At 34.6% G+C, this 19,064-nt stretch overlaps 1 protein-coding gene across 3 annotated transcripts in view; it reads right to left on the bottom strand.

The window, feature by feature from the left end:
- Positions 1-19,064, bottom strand: part of LOC141549101 (lipoxygenase homology domain-containing protein 1-like) — a 598,160-nt gene that overhangs the window by 282,607 nt on the left and 296,489 nt on the right. For all 3 annotated transcript variants that reach the window (XM_074278423.1, XM_074278432.1, XM_074278441.1), the window contains exon 26: positions 10,549-10,712. In XM_074278423.1, the coding sequence (XP_074134524.1) occupies positions 10,549-10,712 (164 nt within the window). The remainder of the gene's footprint in view (positions 1-10,548; positions 10,713-19,064) is intronic.

Raw genomic sequence — 19,064 nt, 5'->3', positions numbered from 1 at the left:
AGATTGTTTGCCAAGGCACAGAGCTCGTGTGACCTGTGTTAAGGGGAGAGACTTCTCATATGAATGAAATCACGGGTCTTTGTGTGAGTATGGGGAGGGGGAAACAATTGGAGTTAAATGACTTACTCATGGTCATATAGCTAGAAGTGTCTGAGAGCAGATATGAATTCAATTCCCCCTGATTCCAGAGCCAGTGCATCTAGCTGCCTCCAAATCATGGCTCTTTGAAGGAAGGGCACAGCCTATTATTTATTATTATTTCATGTGTCATTTTTATAAGGTAAACTAAAATATCCTTAAATACAGGATTGTTTGAATGCTTTTTATACAGCAGATTAAAAAAATAATTAAAGGTACATACATACTCCATACACATAGTAACATTCTTGTGTATATTGCCAGTGTTTAATAAATAATTAAATAATGATAAATAATTCATATTTATATAATGCTTTAAAATTTGCAAAGTACTTTACAAAGAGTGCTGTAGGGTAGGTATTGTAAATATTATCCCCTTTTTACAGATGGGAAAGATGAAGATCTGACAAATGATATAATTTGTCCATCATCACAAATGAAATATTATTACAATCTATATTATACAGCACTTAAAAGTTTACAAAATACTTTATATATCTTATCATTTTATATTCAATATATGCTTATTATTGTTTTCCTTCATAAATTAAAGTGCTTTTCCTTGAAGAATTAAAACTGAGATAATTCCTAAATGAATAAAGATTGGGAGGTAAGGAGGCATTTAAACCTTACAACGATCCTAAAAGGTAGATTCTATTTTTATTAGCATTGCACAGATGAGGAAACTGAGGCTGAGAGTGATTATGATGTGCCCAGGTTCATACAGTTACTAAGTATCTGAGTCAGGATCTGAATTGCTGGATGGGGCAGTGGATAGACCACCAGCTCTGAAGTCAGGAGGACCTGAGTTCAAATTCCACCGCAAACAACAACACTTACTGACTGCCACTCTGGACAAATCACTTAGCCTCAACTGCCTTTCAAAAAAAAATAAAGGATCTTAAATGAATTCATATCTAGCACTATGTCCTCTGAATAACCTAGCTACTCGTCTTAAGCAAAATTTGAAACTAACCTTTCCAATATATCATGCTACCTCTCTAAATATGTATTGCTTGATCTCTGAAGTTAACCTTTCCTTTTTTTTATTGAAAGTTCCAATGCATATTGTATTGTGGATGAAGACCAGATGCATATTGTTAAGTGTTTAACAACCAAGCTCTGTGGGGAAAAGAACACATATACATATATTTTTATAAGTTTAATTTGTATTTTTAATTTTTTCTTATGTCTAGACAATCAATGAAACCATAAATCAAAGCCTGGATTTATAGTAATTGCTACCATCTATGATATAAATGCTCACTCATTTTTTAAAATAAATGCCTATTTATTGATCATCTCCATGCACCATAGATTGAGCAACCATTCTCCAATTGATGGCATTCCTCAGATTCCACTTCTTTGCTATCTCAAAAAGAGCTCTCTTTTTTACATCCTTAAATTTCTTTCCCTCCCTGAAAGTACCCTCCCTCTTGATTTCACCTTTCCTTATGTCCCTGTTAAATGAAATATATTTCTGTATTCAAGTATGTCACACTGAAAAGTTAACAAGTCAGAGCTGGCTCTAGCACACCTCTGGGGATAGCTCTTTATTACTTAGTTCAAATATAGGGCTGGCACTCCCTAGATATTTCGAAACCACGCTTCCTGAACTGTTACTCTCCCCTTCCTCTTACCACATTGCCGGGGACCTTGAGCTCTGATGATGGATTATTAACTTATCCCAATTAAAACCAGCCTTGTTTGGTTTGGGTTTTTTTTTTTAAAGCCTATAGCTTAGTATAAAACTATACTGGCATATGACAAATGCCTAATAATTCATTGTAGTTAGTTTATTCATTGAGAATAGTTTAAGAGTAGTAAATTCACTCATCAAAAATTTTGGTCAGTGAAATTTTGATAGCAAGAAAAATTTGCATAAAAAAAGAGAAAAATACCCATATATGCAAAAATATCTGTAGCAGGCTTTTTTTCTTTTTTTTTTTTTTTCTTTCTTGAGACAATCAGGTTTAAGTGTCTAAGGTTACACAGCCAACAAGTGTTGTGTCTAAGGTCATATTTGAGCTCAGGTCCTCCTGACTTCAGGGCTGGTGCTCTATCCATTGGGCCACCTACCTAGCTGCCCTTGATAGTAGCCTTTTATCTGGAAATTGAGTGGATTGAGTAGATGCTCATCAGTTGGAGAATGGCTGAATTAGAGAATGGTGTAAAATGTAATGGAATATTATTGTTCTATAAGAAATGATGAGCAGAATGATTTCATAAAGACCTAGAGAAACTTCCATGAAGTGATGCTGAGTGAAATGAGTAGAACCAAGAGAACACTATACATAGCAACAAAAAGATAGATGAACTTGGCTCTTTTCAACAATGAAGTGATTCAAGGGAATTCCACTAGACTAGAAAGAGCTATCTGCATCCAGAAAGAAAATTATAGAGATTAAATGTGGATCAAAACACAGTATTTTCACCTTTTATTGTTATTGCTGCTGTTTGTTTCTCTTTTTTTCTTGTTTTTTTTTTCATTTTTCTTACACATCATGATGAATCTGGAAATATATTTAGAAGAAATGGACATGTTTAACCTGTACTGGATTGCTTGCTGTCTATGGGAGGGGGTAAGAGGAAGGGAGAGAGAAAATTTTGGAACATGAGTGTGTGGGAGAAGGGTGAAGAACTTACAGAACATATTGATCAGAGACTGTTTACTAAAGTAGACCAAGCCTATTAGGCCTCAGTTTAGGCTTCTCCAGAATCACGTGATTTTAGATAAGGCCTAAATAACATTCCATTGTCCAACATGGCCGAAGAAGCTGTATATCACTTTGTCTGCTACATTCCACTGACCAACTAGGAGTACAGTAGACTTATATGACCAATCACAACATATAGAGGGTGGGATTTTGGAGGTTCTTTGTCTGAAATATATAAAATCTGTAAGCATTTTCAAGGCCCTGGCCCTGTCCTGCTGTGAAATTTGGCTTGGCAGACCAGGATGGAGTCTGTTTCTCGAGATTCTAATAAATAATTTTGCTTTCTATGAGTGATCTCTGAGTAATCAATTTGGGTAGGTCTTTTTGTCCCAAACATGAGGTTTTGCAAAGTTGAATGAATGTTGAAAACTATCTCTATATGTTTTTGGAAAAATATAAAGTTATGGAAGGAAGAAAGAAAGGGAGGGAGGGGGGAAGGAAGGAAAGAGGGAAAGAAGAGAAGAGAAGAGAAGAGAAGAGAAGAGAAGAGAAGAGAAGAGAAGAGAAGAGAAGAGAAGAGAAGAGAAGAGAAGAAGAGAAAGATGGATATAGACAAAGTAAACAACCAAGCTCTTAAACAAAAGAACATTATAGGTATTTTGTCCACTGGAACATACAGGAGCCAGTGGAGTTAGTGCAAATAGCAATTTAATTTAATTGTTAACAACATCTTATTTCATGGCTGTGTGTCCCTGGGAAATCAATTAACCTCACAAGAGATTTTTCATTTAAAAGATGAGAAGACTAAGCCTTGTCCTACCTGTTGCATTGGGTAGTTTGGAGGAAAATGCTTTGCAGACCTGGTTGTGGTTTAACCACTTTGATCATAGCCAACTCTTCATGATCCCATTTGGGATTTTCCTAGCAAAATACTGGAGTGGGTTGCCATTTCCTTTTCCAGGTCATTTTGCTGATGAGGAACTGAGGAACACATGGTTAAGTGACTTATCACACAGCAAGTAAGTGTCTGAAGCTGTATTGGAACTCAGATCTCCTTGACTCCAGGCCTGGTGCTCTAGCTATTGTTCAACCTAGTTGCCCTTTGCAAACCTTATAATGCTACATAAATATGAGTTGTTTTCATTAACTTTTTACTCTCAGAATTGGAACGTCTCAGGATATATATCTCCTTAATCATTTACCTACTCCCAGATCTTTTGTTCTAGGCCTGAATCTATTCTCAGTTCTTTTTGTTTTTTCCTCCTACTCTAGCCCCCACACTTATTTCTTTACGATCCCCCATGCCTGCAATAACTACCCACTGACCATCTGCCAAGCTGCCTTTCTGCCTTTATTCATTTAGAAATTATCTCAGATCCCACACCCTCAAAGAAATGTACCCCCATTTATAAAAAAGAGCAATAATAGCCATCTCCTTGAATAAAAACTCATAGATTTAGAGCTGGAAGGGACCTTGGAGATTATATAATCTAGAGATAAGATTTATCTCCAAAGTGTATATGTTCATTAGAGAATAAAGATCTTAAATAGTCAATATTTGTACATAGGCTTAACCAGTTGCAAGAACCCCAAGGGCACACAGTGAATATTAAACCAATATATCAATGAAACTAATTGATTTCATCCTCTATTGAGCCAGAATCAGAAAACTACTCCCTAGGCTCAAGAAGCATTCTATCTTTGAATGTATTAGGTTTCAATTTAGTTTGAAGGAGACAATTTACTAAGTGGTACCAAGAGATACCCCAGTAGCAAAAAATAACTATAGTTTCCAACATGTGAAAAAAGGCTAAGTGGTAGTATCAAAAAGAAAAAAATAATAAATCCAGAAGGAAGAATAGGTTCTGGGGGAAAGATAATAAACTCAATTGTGGACATGTTGAATATCAGGAAAGTTATCTGGGTGGAAATATCCTTCAGGCAACTGGAAATGGAGCTTGGCATTTAGAAGAGAAATCATTGCTGGAAATATAGAGTTGATAAGTATATAGCAAACTGTAAGGTAGAAATCTAGGTAATCACAGAAGCCGGCTTATTAGGAATATTTTTTTTAATTTTTGTATAATAAAATTTGGCATTCTATGTTCCTACCTCTCTACAGAGTAAGCTCCTTGTGAACATGGTATGTCTTTTTGCTTTTCTTTATATTGTCAGCACTTAGCATAGTACAAATAATGGGTACTTAATAAATATTTCCTTTCTGTCACAATCCATATCGGTTTTTCTTATCTTTAGGAATTAACTGAATATAAACATAGGATACTAATATGCCATTCTTTGTAAAATCGTATAGCCAAATCATGTAGTAGTTTTACTGGAACTATAATAGTGTATTAACAATACTTTTCAATTCAACAAACACTGTGTGCATTAGGTGCAAGACGCTGTAACAGGTAAAATACAAAGAAGGGGAAGAGATATGGGAGCAAGCATTTATTAAATACCTATTATGTGCCAGAAGTTTTGCTAATCGCTTTACAGATTTTATTTCACTTGATCCTCACAGCAATCATGTGAATTATAGTTGCTATTATTATCCTTATCTTACAACTGAAGGAATTAAGGCAGATGGAAATTAGAAACTTTCCCTGTGTCACACAGCTCATGAATGTCTGAGACCAGATTTGAACTCAGATTTTCCTAACTCCAGGCCCAATGCTCTATAACACAAAGACAAGACAAAAACACAAATGAAACAGTTTCTAATTTCAAAGAACTTAAAATTGACTAGAGGATGCAATGCCTACACAATTCAGCATATTATAAAAGGAAACTGAGACAAGGGAGTACAAAAACAATCACAAGAAATCTGAGGAACATTTGCTGAGGAAGTGGTATCCAAACTGAATCTTACAGGAAGACAAAGTTTCTAAGAGATAATGTTGTCTCCTTTATTGGAACACAAGACCCTTAAGAACTAGGATTTTTGTTGTTGTTGTTGTTTCTCTATCCTTAGCACTAGAATGTTAATAAATATTTATGAATTAATTGATTGAGGATGGAGAAGTTCGTTACTGTGTAGAGAGATAGAAGTAGAGTACCAAATTTTATTAAACAAAATTTCTTTTTCATTTTTTTTCCAAATGAATGTACTGTTATGGATACCTTGGATATCTACCTTACAGTTTGCTATATACTTATCAATTCTATATATCCAGCAATGATTTATCCTACATATAGCTTGTATATTTGGTGAAGATTACAGAAAACAATTTACAAACTAGTTACATGCAGGATAAATTAGAGATAATCAAGAAAGAGAAATTATTAAAACATAAAGGACATCCGCAAAGGGCTTTTTATGGAAGGAGAGATTTTAGTTGGGAAAAAGAAAGAAGAGCACTCTCTAAACCAATATTTCTTAACCTGTGATCTATGATCTTGATGTTGTTTTTTTAAATTATTTTATTTCATTTTAATTGGTTCATTTTATAATACTATTGATTTCATTTTATACATTTAAAATCATTAGTGGACTTATATTGCATCTTCTATATAGTGATGTTACAACTGGACAAATCATTTGCTGTTGGCAACTCTAAGACTTAGTAGTTGCTGAGAAAATGCCAACCTGTATTGGTATAGGGAATTTCCTCATATGTGAGTTCTATTGTACCAGTAAAATAATAGATCCATTCCCTGAAGAAACCGCCATGACAGGGTTGTTGTAAGGAATGCACAAATAATGATAACAATAACTCCATTTACATTGCACCCTAAGGTTTATAAAGGGTAACACAAACCTTGAAGTTGGCACAATAAATATCATTAGCCTCATTTTGCCAGTGAAGAAATGGAGGCTCAGAGGAAGGTGAAGTGAATTGACATAGGAGTCAGGGCTTGAACTATGCATAGCTGCTCTTGATTTTAGGTTCTTAACTCATTAGCACTAAACAAATAAAATATATTTTATTATAATTCAGTTTCTTTTGTAGAACAATAGTTATATAATATTTATTTATTGGAGGAAGTTATTGATAGTGAGCTTTTATTTTTATTTGAAGTAGATACTATAGTATAATATCTGTTTTTTTATTGTTATTTACACTTCTTTCTTGAAGAGGACCATGACATCTTGGAGGCGATGCCATGACATTCATGTAAGTGAGGGAGGTTGTGCAAGGTCACCTGCCTCACTTTCCCTTCCAGAGCCATCTGGGTCCAGAGACCAGACATAGATCAGGATGACTGGAGATGAACCTAGATGAAATGGGAGACTTTGGCCTTTTTAAACTAACATCTTCAATAGGTCTCAGTTTGAATAAAACCATAAACATTCAGTGATAAAGGATATATTAAAAAAAAAAAAAGCTCTTCTGCATAGTATGGTAAGAGAAAAGAGTTATTTGCTATTTAAAGCTAACTGTTAGAGAATTTTGAATTTTTATCTTAATTATTATTTCTTCTTTTCCTCTGGTCCTAAAAGAAGAGGCATCCTTTTTTATTAAGGGTAATTTGTCTATCTTCAACTCTGATTCCATTCCTTCCTGTCTTTTCTGGGACAATTTTTTTTTACATATATATCTTCATTCTCTTTTTTACTAGAAGCTTCCCATCTTTCAAAATGGTCAAGTACTCCCAATCTTAAAACAAAATAAAAAATTTTTCTCTTGAGACTTTTTGCACCAACAAATTTTCAGAAGAAATTAGAAGTTAAAAAATTATCAGCTTTGGTTTTGGTGTTGAGTCTTCTGTCGTCCTATTCTGGTTAGTTCATTAACATCAGATTTGGCTTGTGAAGTTACAAACTACCACATAGTGACATGATCTTCAGCACTGTGAAAAGTTACAGAGGGAAAGGGTCTCATATAATCAGTGACAAACTATCAATTTTTTAAAGTTTAAGAACTAATGTTTTTAAATGTTTAATAACTAATGATTAAAAAAATATATTTAGGGGCAGCTAGCTGGCACAGTAGATAGAGCACCAGCCCTGAAGCAGGAGGAGCTGGGTTCAAATCTGGCCTCCGACACTTAACGCTTAATCCTGGGCAAGTCACTCAACCCCAATTGCCTCAGCATCAAAAAAAATGTTTAAGAACTAATTACAAAAGGACAAGTTCATCATTAGTTTTTGTATTATATTTCCTTCAAATTGAATAACTTTCAAAAGTTTATTTAAAAACTTACTATTAAAAGGCACAGAAGATACAAAGATTGACATGAAATAATCCTTACCTTACCTTCAAAAGTTTAAATTCTCTTTGAGAAATAGTATATAATGATGTGCAGGATCTAGCTGGTATGCACTCCCATTATTTTCACTCTCTCATGATGTGTATACTATCTATCCACTCACTCTTTGAGCTAGATAACTCATCTGAATCTACTTTCAGACTGATAGCTTTGAATTTCCAGAAAAGGACTAGTCCACAAAATTATACTTTCTCAAGGATCTACTTCTACCCCTATGGTAGGAAATATGCTCTCCCTGTTTCCCATTAGAGCTCTTTAGCTACCACCAGTGTTCTTCATTTATACAAAACCAGCCATTCTCAATGATGACTCCATTAGATCTTAAACAAAACCATTTACTTAATAAGAAAAAAACTATAATAATCAATATATAATAGGTACTCAACATAAGTAAATGTAGGAATAATCAACATATCATTATCCTTATATAATAGGCCCTCAACATAAGTAAATGTAAAAATAATCAATATATCATTGTCCTTACATAAATTTGAGTCAATTTATAATCAAAGAACTCAGAATCTGTGGGAGAAATGGGCACATGCTTACCTAAACCTCATATGGTGACCCATGAATGAGGAAAAACCATATTCTGATTAAAGCAGAATTTTAACGTTATTGGTGTTAGTATTAGTCTATCTCAAGAACATCTGGACCACATAAAACTGTTTTCTTGCTAATTTCCTCCCATCATTCTACTATTATTTGCCCTTTTTCTTCTAATCTTTAATCAATGAAGCAATGACAAGCTCTTTTAACTAATCATCACACTTAAAGAGGCCCTTTAAGCCAGAGAACTACAAGGTTCATTAGTCTGACTCTCAGCAAGAGAGACAAGACCAGCTATCTCTTCACTCACCAGGATCATACACCATTCTGTTAAATCTCAGCATGTCTTTCTAATAGACAGCAAGTAACTACAAGACCTTTTTTTTCCTTTCTGCTTTTCCCTTTCACACCAGAGGAAGCAATCCAAAGTTATATGCACATCTGTAGCTTTACCTCTTTTATACTGTCAATGATACTAAGGAACAATAACTAAAGTTGAAACTCTTCTAATGAACCTAATCCTTTATTAAACCAATCAAGAACTAGCAACTGAAGCTTTCTGGTCCTCTCACTGCTCCTGTTCCAGGTTTCCATACACATCTCTAACTTAGCTTCCTTGCTCTTCTGAATTCAAATCTCTTCTTCATTTTTAATCACCCCAACCTCATTATTCACCTGTTCATTATCTTCAATTATTCAGGCCAGTACCTCCTGGTACTTAAAATCTTACCTTTCTCTAATGAGGCAAAGTTACAGTAACAACAAAACCTCATAAACTCCCCTTTTCAGTTAGTAAAAGCTAAAGTCCTTTTAAAATCACCTCATGTCCTTATAACAGTTATTTATCACGTTGTGAATTTTAAACTCTAAAACATCAGTTAAATGAAAATGAGTTTTAAGCAGGACCACAATGCTCTGCAATCTCCACCATCCATCAGTCTTAAAATGGTCTTTCAAAGTCTGTCTTAAAAATTTTATTTACATTTATATCTGATAAGTTTTTAATAAACAAGAGCCTTCTTTTTGTCCCCTTTCAATCATGAAAATGTTTACATATGATAGGTACCTCCCTTTATAACTTTGCACTAGAAAAATTAATCCTCATGCTGAGAATTGTTTATGTGTGAAACACTCACTAATATCCTCATGCTAACATATCTTTCCCTACTGCTTTATAGCAAACCTCTACATAATGGTTGCAAAGAGTCTTTGAAAAAGCAATAGAAAGAATTTTAGAGTTTAAAGACTCTAATTTCCAGCCTTAACTTTGACAATAACTAGTATATGACTTGAGAAAAGTTATTTTGCCCTTCTGTGAGTCTCAGTTTCTTCATATATAGAATGAAGAATTTTAACTAAATCCCTTCTAAAGTCCCTTTTTACTTTAAGATTATTTTTCCTATAAAAGTAAGAGGCAATATTATAGTAATATTGCAGATGGAGGACCAGTCTCAAAACCAGAGAGACCTGTGTTTAAGCTCTGACTCTGAAAAGTTAGCTTTATGACCCTGGAAATGTCCATTAAATTCAGTGCTCTCTATAAATTAAAGAGAATTGGCTAATTCTCTTGGCAGATGGTGTTTCTTCACCTAGAAGTAACCTATACCAATGAAACATAAGTCTAGTCTCTACGTCTAACTCTATATAAAATTATATCTGATGAAATGTAGATACAAAAAAAATTGTCAATCACTTCAGTTATAGAAAGATGTAGAAAGAGAGCCATGATTAGAAATGTAATCCTTCACTTAGGTCTTCCTTGGGGATATTATGCTCTGCCCAAGTATCTAGTACATACCACATAACTAATTAACACATTTACATTTGGGTTGTTACATTTAATTATAATGTAATGAAAACCAAAAGTTAAAACCTTTTTTTCAAATTCTCATTGTCCATTCCCTAATTATGAGACTCACATTTTAGGAATTCTGTGTCATAATACATCTTTGAAAAAAAAAGATATAGCCACACTTATCAAATTTACCTTAAATATGTCTGCACTGTTGGGGTTAAACAACTGGTGCTTCCCAGATCCCAAAATGATGGGACCTGAAGACCTCTTTTCTCCATATGCATAAAGGGACACTGTAGCAGTTGTGCCAGCCTTCTCATAATCCCCTGTGACAACAGTTATCTTCCAGTCACCCTCTACAAAGGAAGAAAAAAGTCAGTGAAAATGAGCATAGAAATACTTATGGTGATTGGAGCATCATATGAGCAACTAAAGAAGTAATGCAAGAGAAAGGAACCAAGATTCAGAGGAAACCTGGAGTTTTAGGCCAGAATACTAGTTAGACTTTATTTGTGTCAGGGAATGTCAAAAGAAAAAAATAGATATCACCTATTTGAAGTCCTGCAGTTCATATCCTGAACTGCATGGCTGAATAGAGAACATTCAGTGCTATACAGTTAACTAAAAGTATGCAGTATTGTTCTCATCGGCTTGGGATCCCTGCTAAGACTGTGGTGAAAAGCTGTGAGATAAAATACACTACTTAATACCACATGATTAAGAATATAGGCTGTTAGCCTAGCCTTAGTTGTGAAAAGTTAAGATTATTAAACCCACTTGATAGATGATATGGAAGATCTAGGGGAAATGGCAGAACTGTTTGGTTCCAAAAAAGATATTGTAATTTTCAAAGGGATTAACCACACCATCCAGTAAAAGGGCAAAATACTGGATGATGAAAGTAAAAAAAAAATGAGACTTAAGGGAGGAGGAGATGAGTAGGTTGAAGGCATAGAAAATTTTGAGAGAAAAATATAATGTATAATAGAAGCAAAATAGATAATCAAGCTTCCTGCAGACATGATGCTGTGAGTATAGAAAGGTTGAGGCAAACAGAGCATAACAGAAAACATTTTTTAAAAAGATCTATGAGCTATTCTCTGATTGGTTTCACTGAAGAGATAAAGTGAAATAGTATATATTTTATCATCATTCTCTACTCTGCCTTCAAAAGCTAACCTATCAAGAACCTAACAGTGAAGTCTTTTCACAAGAAGCCCGAGCGCATTCTAAACATTCTGGTTCAGGGAAGGAAAATAAGTCCCTTCAGGATCATGGAGCTCATAAAATTCCATTCATCATAATTTTCTCTCAGATCTCTGGAGTATTTGACTATCTTAAGAAATTGGCATGGTTATAGGCAATATATGCATGAACTCTGGAATTTCTAAAGTCTGATGAAACTCCTCAAATTTGTCCCTGAAACTTAGGTACTGGTCCTCTAAGTTCTTATCTTTTTTTTTTCCCTTTAAATGAATTAAGTCCATTTCTGTAGCTCAGTGCACATACAGCATTTGAATATCTCTGATCAACTTAATAAAGCTTTCATTAAGCAAATCTCCCAGTATTTTATTCTGGACCCTTAAAAATGGAAATTATGTGTTGGAGGGGATGTGGGAAAACTGGGACACTGATACATTGTTGGTGGAGTTGTGAAAGAATCCAGCCATTCTGGAGAACAATTTGGAACTATGCCCAAAAAGTTGTCAAACTGTGCATACCCTTTGACCCAGCATTGCTACTATTGGGCTTATATCCCAAAGAAATACTAAAGAGTGGAAAGGGACCTGTATGTGCCAAAATGTTTGTGGCAGCTCTTTTTGTTGTAGCTAGAAACTGGAAGTTGAATGGATGTCCATCAGTTGGAGAATGGTTGGGTAAATTATGGTATATGAAGGTTATGGAATATTATTGCTCTGTAAGAAATGACCAGCAGGAGGAATACAGAGAGGCTTGGAGAGACTTACATCAACTGATGCTGAGTGAAATGAGCAGAACCAGAAGATCACTATACACTTCAACAACAATACTGTATGAGGATGTATTCTGATGGAAGTGGAAACCTTCAACATAAAGAAGATCCAACTCACTTCCAGTGGATCAATGATGGACAGAAATAACTACACCCAGAGAAGGAACACTGGGAAGCGAATGTAAATTTTTAGCACTACTGTCTATCTACCCAGGTTACTTATACCTTCGGAAGCTAATAATTAATGTGCAACAAGAAAATGGTATTTACACACATATATTGTATCTAGGTTATATTGTAACACATGTAAAATGTATGGGATTACTGCCATCGGGGGGAGGGAGTGGAGGGAGGGAGGGGATAATTTGGAAAAATTAATTTAAAAAAAAAATAATAATAAAAAATGGAAATTATGTTCCTGTGCAACTAAATGTTGCACCCACCATTTTTTTCACCTTGTATAGGTGACAAGCTTCTGTGAAAGGACTTCACTTCATTTGTTTAAAAATGAAATAATCCAATTACAAGCTGTTTGGAATCAATGCCAGGATTTCATTTCTTATGGAAAGTCTAGTCCTTGTGATTGAATCATTCAAATAGTCATGGAACCTGCTCTTAGGACCTCCCCTGCTCCCATATACCTCCTTGAACCCATTCCCACATCTTAAGCCTGTCATGTATTCTTAATGTCATGCATTCTTAACGTCAATGCAGAGAAATGAGTTTGGATATCAGGCTTGATCTTCTCTTTACTAGACTAGAGAAATACAAAGAGGAAACACTGTTTTGTATATTGCTCTCCCATGATTCCTCACTTTTAAAACAGAGAACATGATCATGTCACCATGACATGAAGCCTTAAGGGTAGATTAACTAATGAGAAATTCTGAAATTGTATTTGTCATGTTTCACATCTTCCTGAGTATCCTTTCCTAAGACTGTAAAAAAAAAAATTAAAATCCCATTCTCCCCCCCCTTTTTATTTAATATCATGAATTCAAATATATGAAGATCACCTTAATTTGCCAGAGGAACTGATGCCTCAGCATCTAAAATACAAAATAATAAAGGACCTTTGTAGAAAGTAATAAACTAAAACATTCTGAACTTCAACTCCAATTAAAAGCACCACGTCTCTGTGAAACAGACAGTTTATTTTTAACTGGGCTAAAAATATTTTTACAGTTTTTGTGCTCCTTACTTATGTGTCACAATTATAAGGGTTCTTCCTTCTGCAGAACTTTCTTAAGAAAGAAGGAAAAATATGAATCCAGGTCTTATGGCTATGAAAGTTTCCTAGTTTTATTTTTGTAACTGCTCTTCTTACTGGTAAGGCATTATTATCAACCTTCATGTCCTTTTTAGAAAGTAATTCATGTTGGTTAAAGTCTTTTAATGTAGAGAGGAAATCAAGGTCAGGCACAATTGTAAAGGTGGACAAGGTCAAAACATAAAGTGTTAGTGTTCAGAAACACACACACACACATATACACACACACACACACATCCCTTCAACTGTGCAAGACAGACTTGGTAATACACCTTAAACAGAACAAAGATACCAAGACTTCCTTTTTCACTATTCACAATTTTTCATCTTTAAACTGGAATTCATACTGTAAAAAATTATGTTCCCTGTGTTCATAGCAAAAACTTGGATTGTTTCTCGCATCTATACTTTAAAAGATTATTCTTCTTTCTTTTATTTAATGAAAATTAAATATCCTTAATGTGGGTTCTGGGCTGAGTCTTTGAAGGCCAATATCCTGATCGTTTAGGATTGATGTTGGAGAAAAATGAGACACTAGGAAGTCAGTCAACAATTATAACAAAATGAGGTTTACTTACCTATAACAGAAGGAGGATATTCTGCAAGGATAGCCCCTGAGGATATCTCCATTTCATTCTATCAGATAAAACTTCCTGACCTGAGTTGCCCATCATTATCTACTAACCAAGCATCAAAGGCCTCCTGGAGCTCTTTGTGGATGTTTTCTACTCAGGGGACCAAGGAATAATATAAATCTGAGATTTAATCCCCTGAGCAATTAAGCATTAAGGATGGATTCAATATCTTTTATAGAAAAATTAACCTAACTTGCTCAAGAGTGAAGATATTGCTCCCTCCACTCTGTGCAATTAAATAGGTGATTCATAGATAATATTTTCCTAAGGTTTTTTGTTTGTTTGTTTGTTTGTTTTTAACCATCTCCATGGAATCTCTAGGTACCAACATTGGCAATCCAATGGACCTAAATAGAGGATTGATTTCAGCCAGTTAATAAAATTGAACTTGCTATTTCAATATAAGCTCAATAATTCCTTTAACAAATACGTATTGAGCACCAATATGTGCAACCCTTTGTACTAATTTCACAAAGGTAGTTTTGTCCCTGTCTTTCTCTTCACTTGTTCAATACAACATATATACACTTTAGTTGGAAAATCTAGATCATCATTATGATTCTATAATAAACAAGACTATGGAAATAACATCTTTTATCAGAGCAATGACTAAGATATTTTAAAAATATGTATGTTCTCCAAAAGTTTCTCCAGTGACATGGTAGATGTCTTATATTTGAGGTCGAAAGAAAACAAAAATTTTCTATTGATGGAGTTCTCCAAAATATTCTTCTTCTCAAATAATTGAGTCAGCTGCAAACAAACCCAGAAAAAGCCTCCTTGGTGAAATCTATAATAATGGAAAAGATGTCTGTATAACTATCTATATTGGATAAAGTAGATGAAGAACACAATATATTGAGTGTATGTTATAGAACTGGACAGGTAGGTCATCAAATTTGTTCATCATATGTATGTCTTGAAAAGTCACAGTAGATGAATAATGAACAAGATCTAGACAGAAGTAGAATGAATTCAGATATCATTGCTTTTTGCAAATAGTGGTACACTATCAATGACCCCTCACTGGTCACTGTTATAAAAGCATATTTCCTTAATACCAGTACTCTCTAAATAGTCTTCAGGATCTAGTGGAAGACTAAAATTTCAGAGAAGTCAAAGAGCAAATAAAAAATACATAGTGAACAAAAGTCAAAAGCAGCATGTTACCAATGGTGGCCCATACCCTAAATTATACTTTTAAAGGTAAAAGACAATTAATGGCAAAATTAGAACTAGAATTCAAATCTCCTTGTTCCTGATTCCATACTCTTGCCACATAGGTATCATCTCTTATCTACCAAACCAAAATTCATAACTCAGTGTAAGAGAACAATTACCAGTCAACAAATAAACATGTGGACATATAAATGTGTAGGACCTGTTTTAGTGTTTTATACATAACAGACACCTCACCTTTCTGGGTCTCAGTTTTCTACTCTGTCAAATGAAGGAGTTGGAATAGATGATCTTTAAGAGCCCTTCCAGCAGTTCCAATGAACATAAATCTACTCCAGGAAGATTAAGGACAATATTCAGTATATTTTGATAGAAGAGGCTATGGGTGTTTTACTCCCTGCCTCTGAAATGACACCTTTAAAACTAAGAAACATCTGTGTCTAGATACACATTTAGTTTCTTAGGCCCCAGGCAAATAGCCACTGAATACTTAGCAAGCTTCAGTGAAGATTGCATACAAATTAACCTCTCACCATGCACTTGTTAGGAGCACTAAGAATATGGAGTCTTATCATACCTGCCATTACAAAATGTAGCAAGAATCAGGACACATCCACACTCACCTTAAAGAAACACCAAATGGGAATTGAGTAAGCTGTGGTTGAAATACTGCAAGATATAATAAGGTAATATAAAGGAACTTGAAGTAAATATCTTGCTTACTATGTGTATGAGCTTTAGTTTTCTTGTTTTCTACTTTTACAATCCCATAGGGAGCTAATAATACACTAAGTAAAGTAAGTATTAATGTTTAAAAAATATTTTGAATCCTTGGAGGGAGGCTTCGTGTATGGGGATACATAGGACAAATAAGACATTTATTGGAGGTGACTCACTCAGTTCAAGCTTGTCACTGCCACTCAGACAATTTGAAAAGCATGTCTATTAATGGGACAGGGCCACCATCTGGGTATACACATTTTTTCCAAAGCATTATATGTAATTATTTCCATTGTTACTATTAGTCCAAAGAAAATTTAAAAAAAAATAAGTTTAAGTCTCCTAGATTTTAAAAATTGAATGAAATTTGCCAAACACATTTTTAAAACTGCAAGTCTTCACAATGTATGTACATTTATAGAAACTTTGTCCAAAATGATATTTAGTGCCTTTAAACCCATGCCCTTCAATTATATTTCATTAAGTGCCTGTTGTATGAAAAGCACCATGCTATATTGGTACAGATACAATGTTATCCACATTGCATTTCTATATCCTGGTGGAAGAGTTGATAATGCACATAATTACTGCAATACAAAATAATACTTAAGCATGTCACAGATGGTAGGCAATATTCTGTGGGAGGCACCAGCAGGTGGGAAGTCCATCCCAACTAGATGCATTAAGGAAAAATTCATGAAAAAGGTGGCATTGGATTAGAATTAAGAGAATTAATTAGAATGAGAATTCAATAGATAGAAGAATAGTAAGCAAAGGTACAAAGTTGATAAAACTGTATGTTTGGGGGAAATAAGATGATCCCAAATATAATAAATTATTGTTGTGATATGGGAGCCACCTGCCAGTGGCTGCTGAAGGTCTAACTCAGACCCGTAGAATGAATCTCTTCATGTGAGAGGATGATGATGATACAAGGAGACCAAGAGCCTGTTGTGTTGTCTGACCTCTCTCCTCTTCCCTCTGCCTCCAATTTATTTTATTTTCAATCCACAACATCTGCGTCAGCAAAGGCTGCTTTGCAACTCTTTCAAGTATTATGATCCACAGCTGTGGAGGCTCTAGGATAATTGACCTGTCCCTTCACTTAGGCATAGTCCTTAACAAGTCCCCATTTTTTGTTTCAGATGCAATTATTTTCCCCCACAGCATAGTCAGTAAGTTTGTGCATTTGCTGTTATCTGAATCTGCACACTGAGGAATGCAAGCAGCACTATCACCTCTGGATGAATGGAGAGTGAAATATCAAATTATCAGCAGGTGTTGATCTTTTGATATATCATGGAGGCAAACTTTTAACAGAGAAGAGGACTATAGTCAGAACAGGCATTTAAGTCTCTTGTCAGTCTTTTGGCTCAGCCCTCTGATGTGTTGGCCCATTTAATTACCCTGACTAAAACAGTTTTACCGAGTCTCTTCTCCCTTTAGTTCACCAAGGGTTACTGAATCAGGAACTCTAGGAGGATCCTATTCATGAAAAGCTCTTGACTGCTCCTGGTTCTTCTTGTCCCAGTTTAAGCATCCAGGCTAGCTTTTTGGAGGATCTCTGGATGGGCCTTGGTCTTTAAGTGAAAAATTGATGCAGACAAGAGAGCCACCATGAGGCTGATCAAAGATAGAGTCTAGAATTTGGAGTCTGAAGTTTTCTCTGTGTCTGTGGCTGAGAGACTCAGATCCCAGTCCTTTCAGCCCTTAAATATCTCAATACAATTACATCACTACAGCAACTGAGCATATGTCAACTGTGGAACCATTATATACCATATTACACTAAGTATGTGCCAACGAGAGGGATTACACCATTACATTATATTAAATATATGTTTAACTGGAGAACCATTATCCCATCAATCATACTGAGTAGGTACTTAACTATAAGTACCCTGATGTCCTTGATTCAATATACCTTTCCAGAGTTCTGGGCCTCTACATCTTATAGTTTATGTAGAAAGTTATAAAATGAGCTAAGTTTAGAAAGATAAGAAATTGTCAGATTACAAAATGTTTCCAATATCAGGCAAAAGAGTAACACATGACCTTCACAAGACAACTGAATCATCAACAACATTAACTAATCATGATATTTGAGGTACCTTTTTTAAAGCACTCTATAAACATTTTCCTTTTCCAAGACAAATACCATGGGTTCTCTCATACACATTAAGGAATACAGAAAAATTACATGAATTGATCAGCATGGGGATTGTTCTCAAGACATGAAATTAGAAATAGCTTGCTCTCTAGGATAAAATAGCGTACATTGCTCAGCTTTCCCCAGAAACTTTCAAATGGTGCGTAAAGAAAGCACAAAGTAAAATCCCCTCTATAAATTAAATTTAGAACTGTGTTACATTTGACTTAACAGTATTCCTAATGTACATCTATTCTATCTCTCATGCTTCTTTCCAATATGGGATGCTATATGAAGTAGTCAAGATCCCCAAACTTCATGGAATTTGGTCAAGTGAAAAAGAATTAATTCTTTCAATTTCTTATCCCACAGTACTTTCCATATAATTCCCATTTCATAAATGTTTGTTGGACTGAATTCCAATGGAGATGGGATTTCCAGCTTTCAGTATTATTATTATTATTATTATTATAGATTCATGGTGAGTAAAAAAAACAAACAACCAAACAAATAAATAAAAATGTTTATCTGAAGTGAATTCTAGATGGTTTTAGAATGTGAGGGAGATTTTCTGTAGATTTCTGTAGATCATAGCCTCTGCTTATAGATACTATACAAGAACTTCAAGTTTATATGTTAATTATGTTCAAGCAGAAAATCTTATATAAATATTAATACTTTAGCTTGTATTGAATAATAGGATGCAAGCCCCTTTCAAGTAAGAAGAGGTTTTTGTTGTTATTGTTGTTGTTTTATTGGAGAGAGGGAGATAACAGTTGAATT

The sequence above is a fragment of the Sminthopsis crassicaudata genome, chromosome 1, assembly GCF_048593235.1.
Source record: "Sminthopsis crassicaudata isolate SCR6 chromosome 1, ASM4859323v1, whole genome shotgun sequence".
Taxonomy (NCBI): Eukaryota; Metazoa; Chordata; class Mammalia; order Dasyuromorphia; family Dasyuridae; genus Sminthopsis; species Sminthopsis crassicaudata.
Note: the sequence above shows the minus strand (reverse complement) of the source record. Positions and strands in the feature narration are given on the sequence as shown.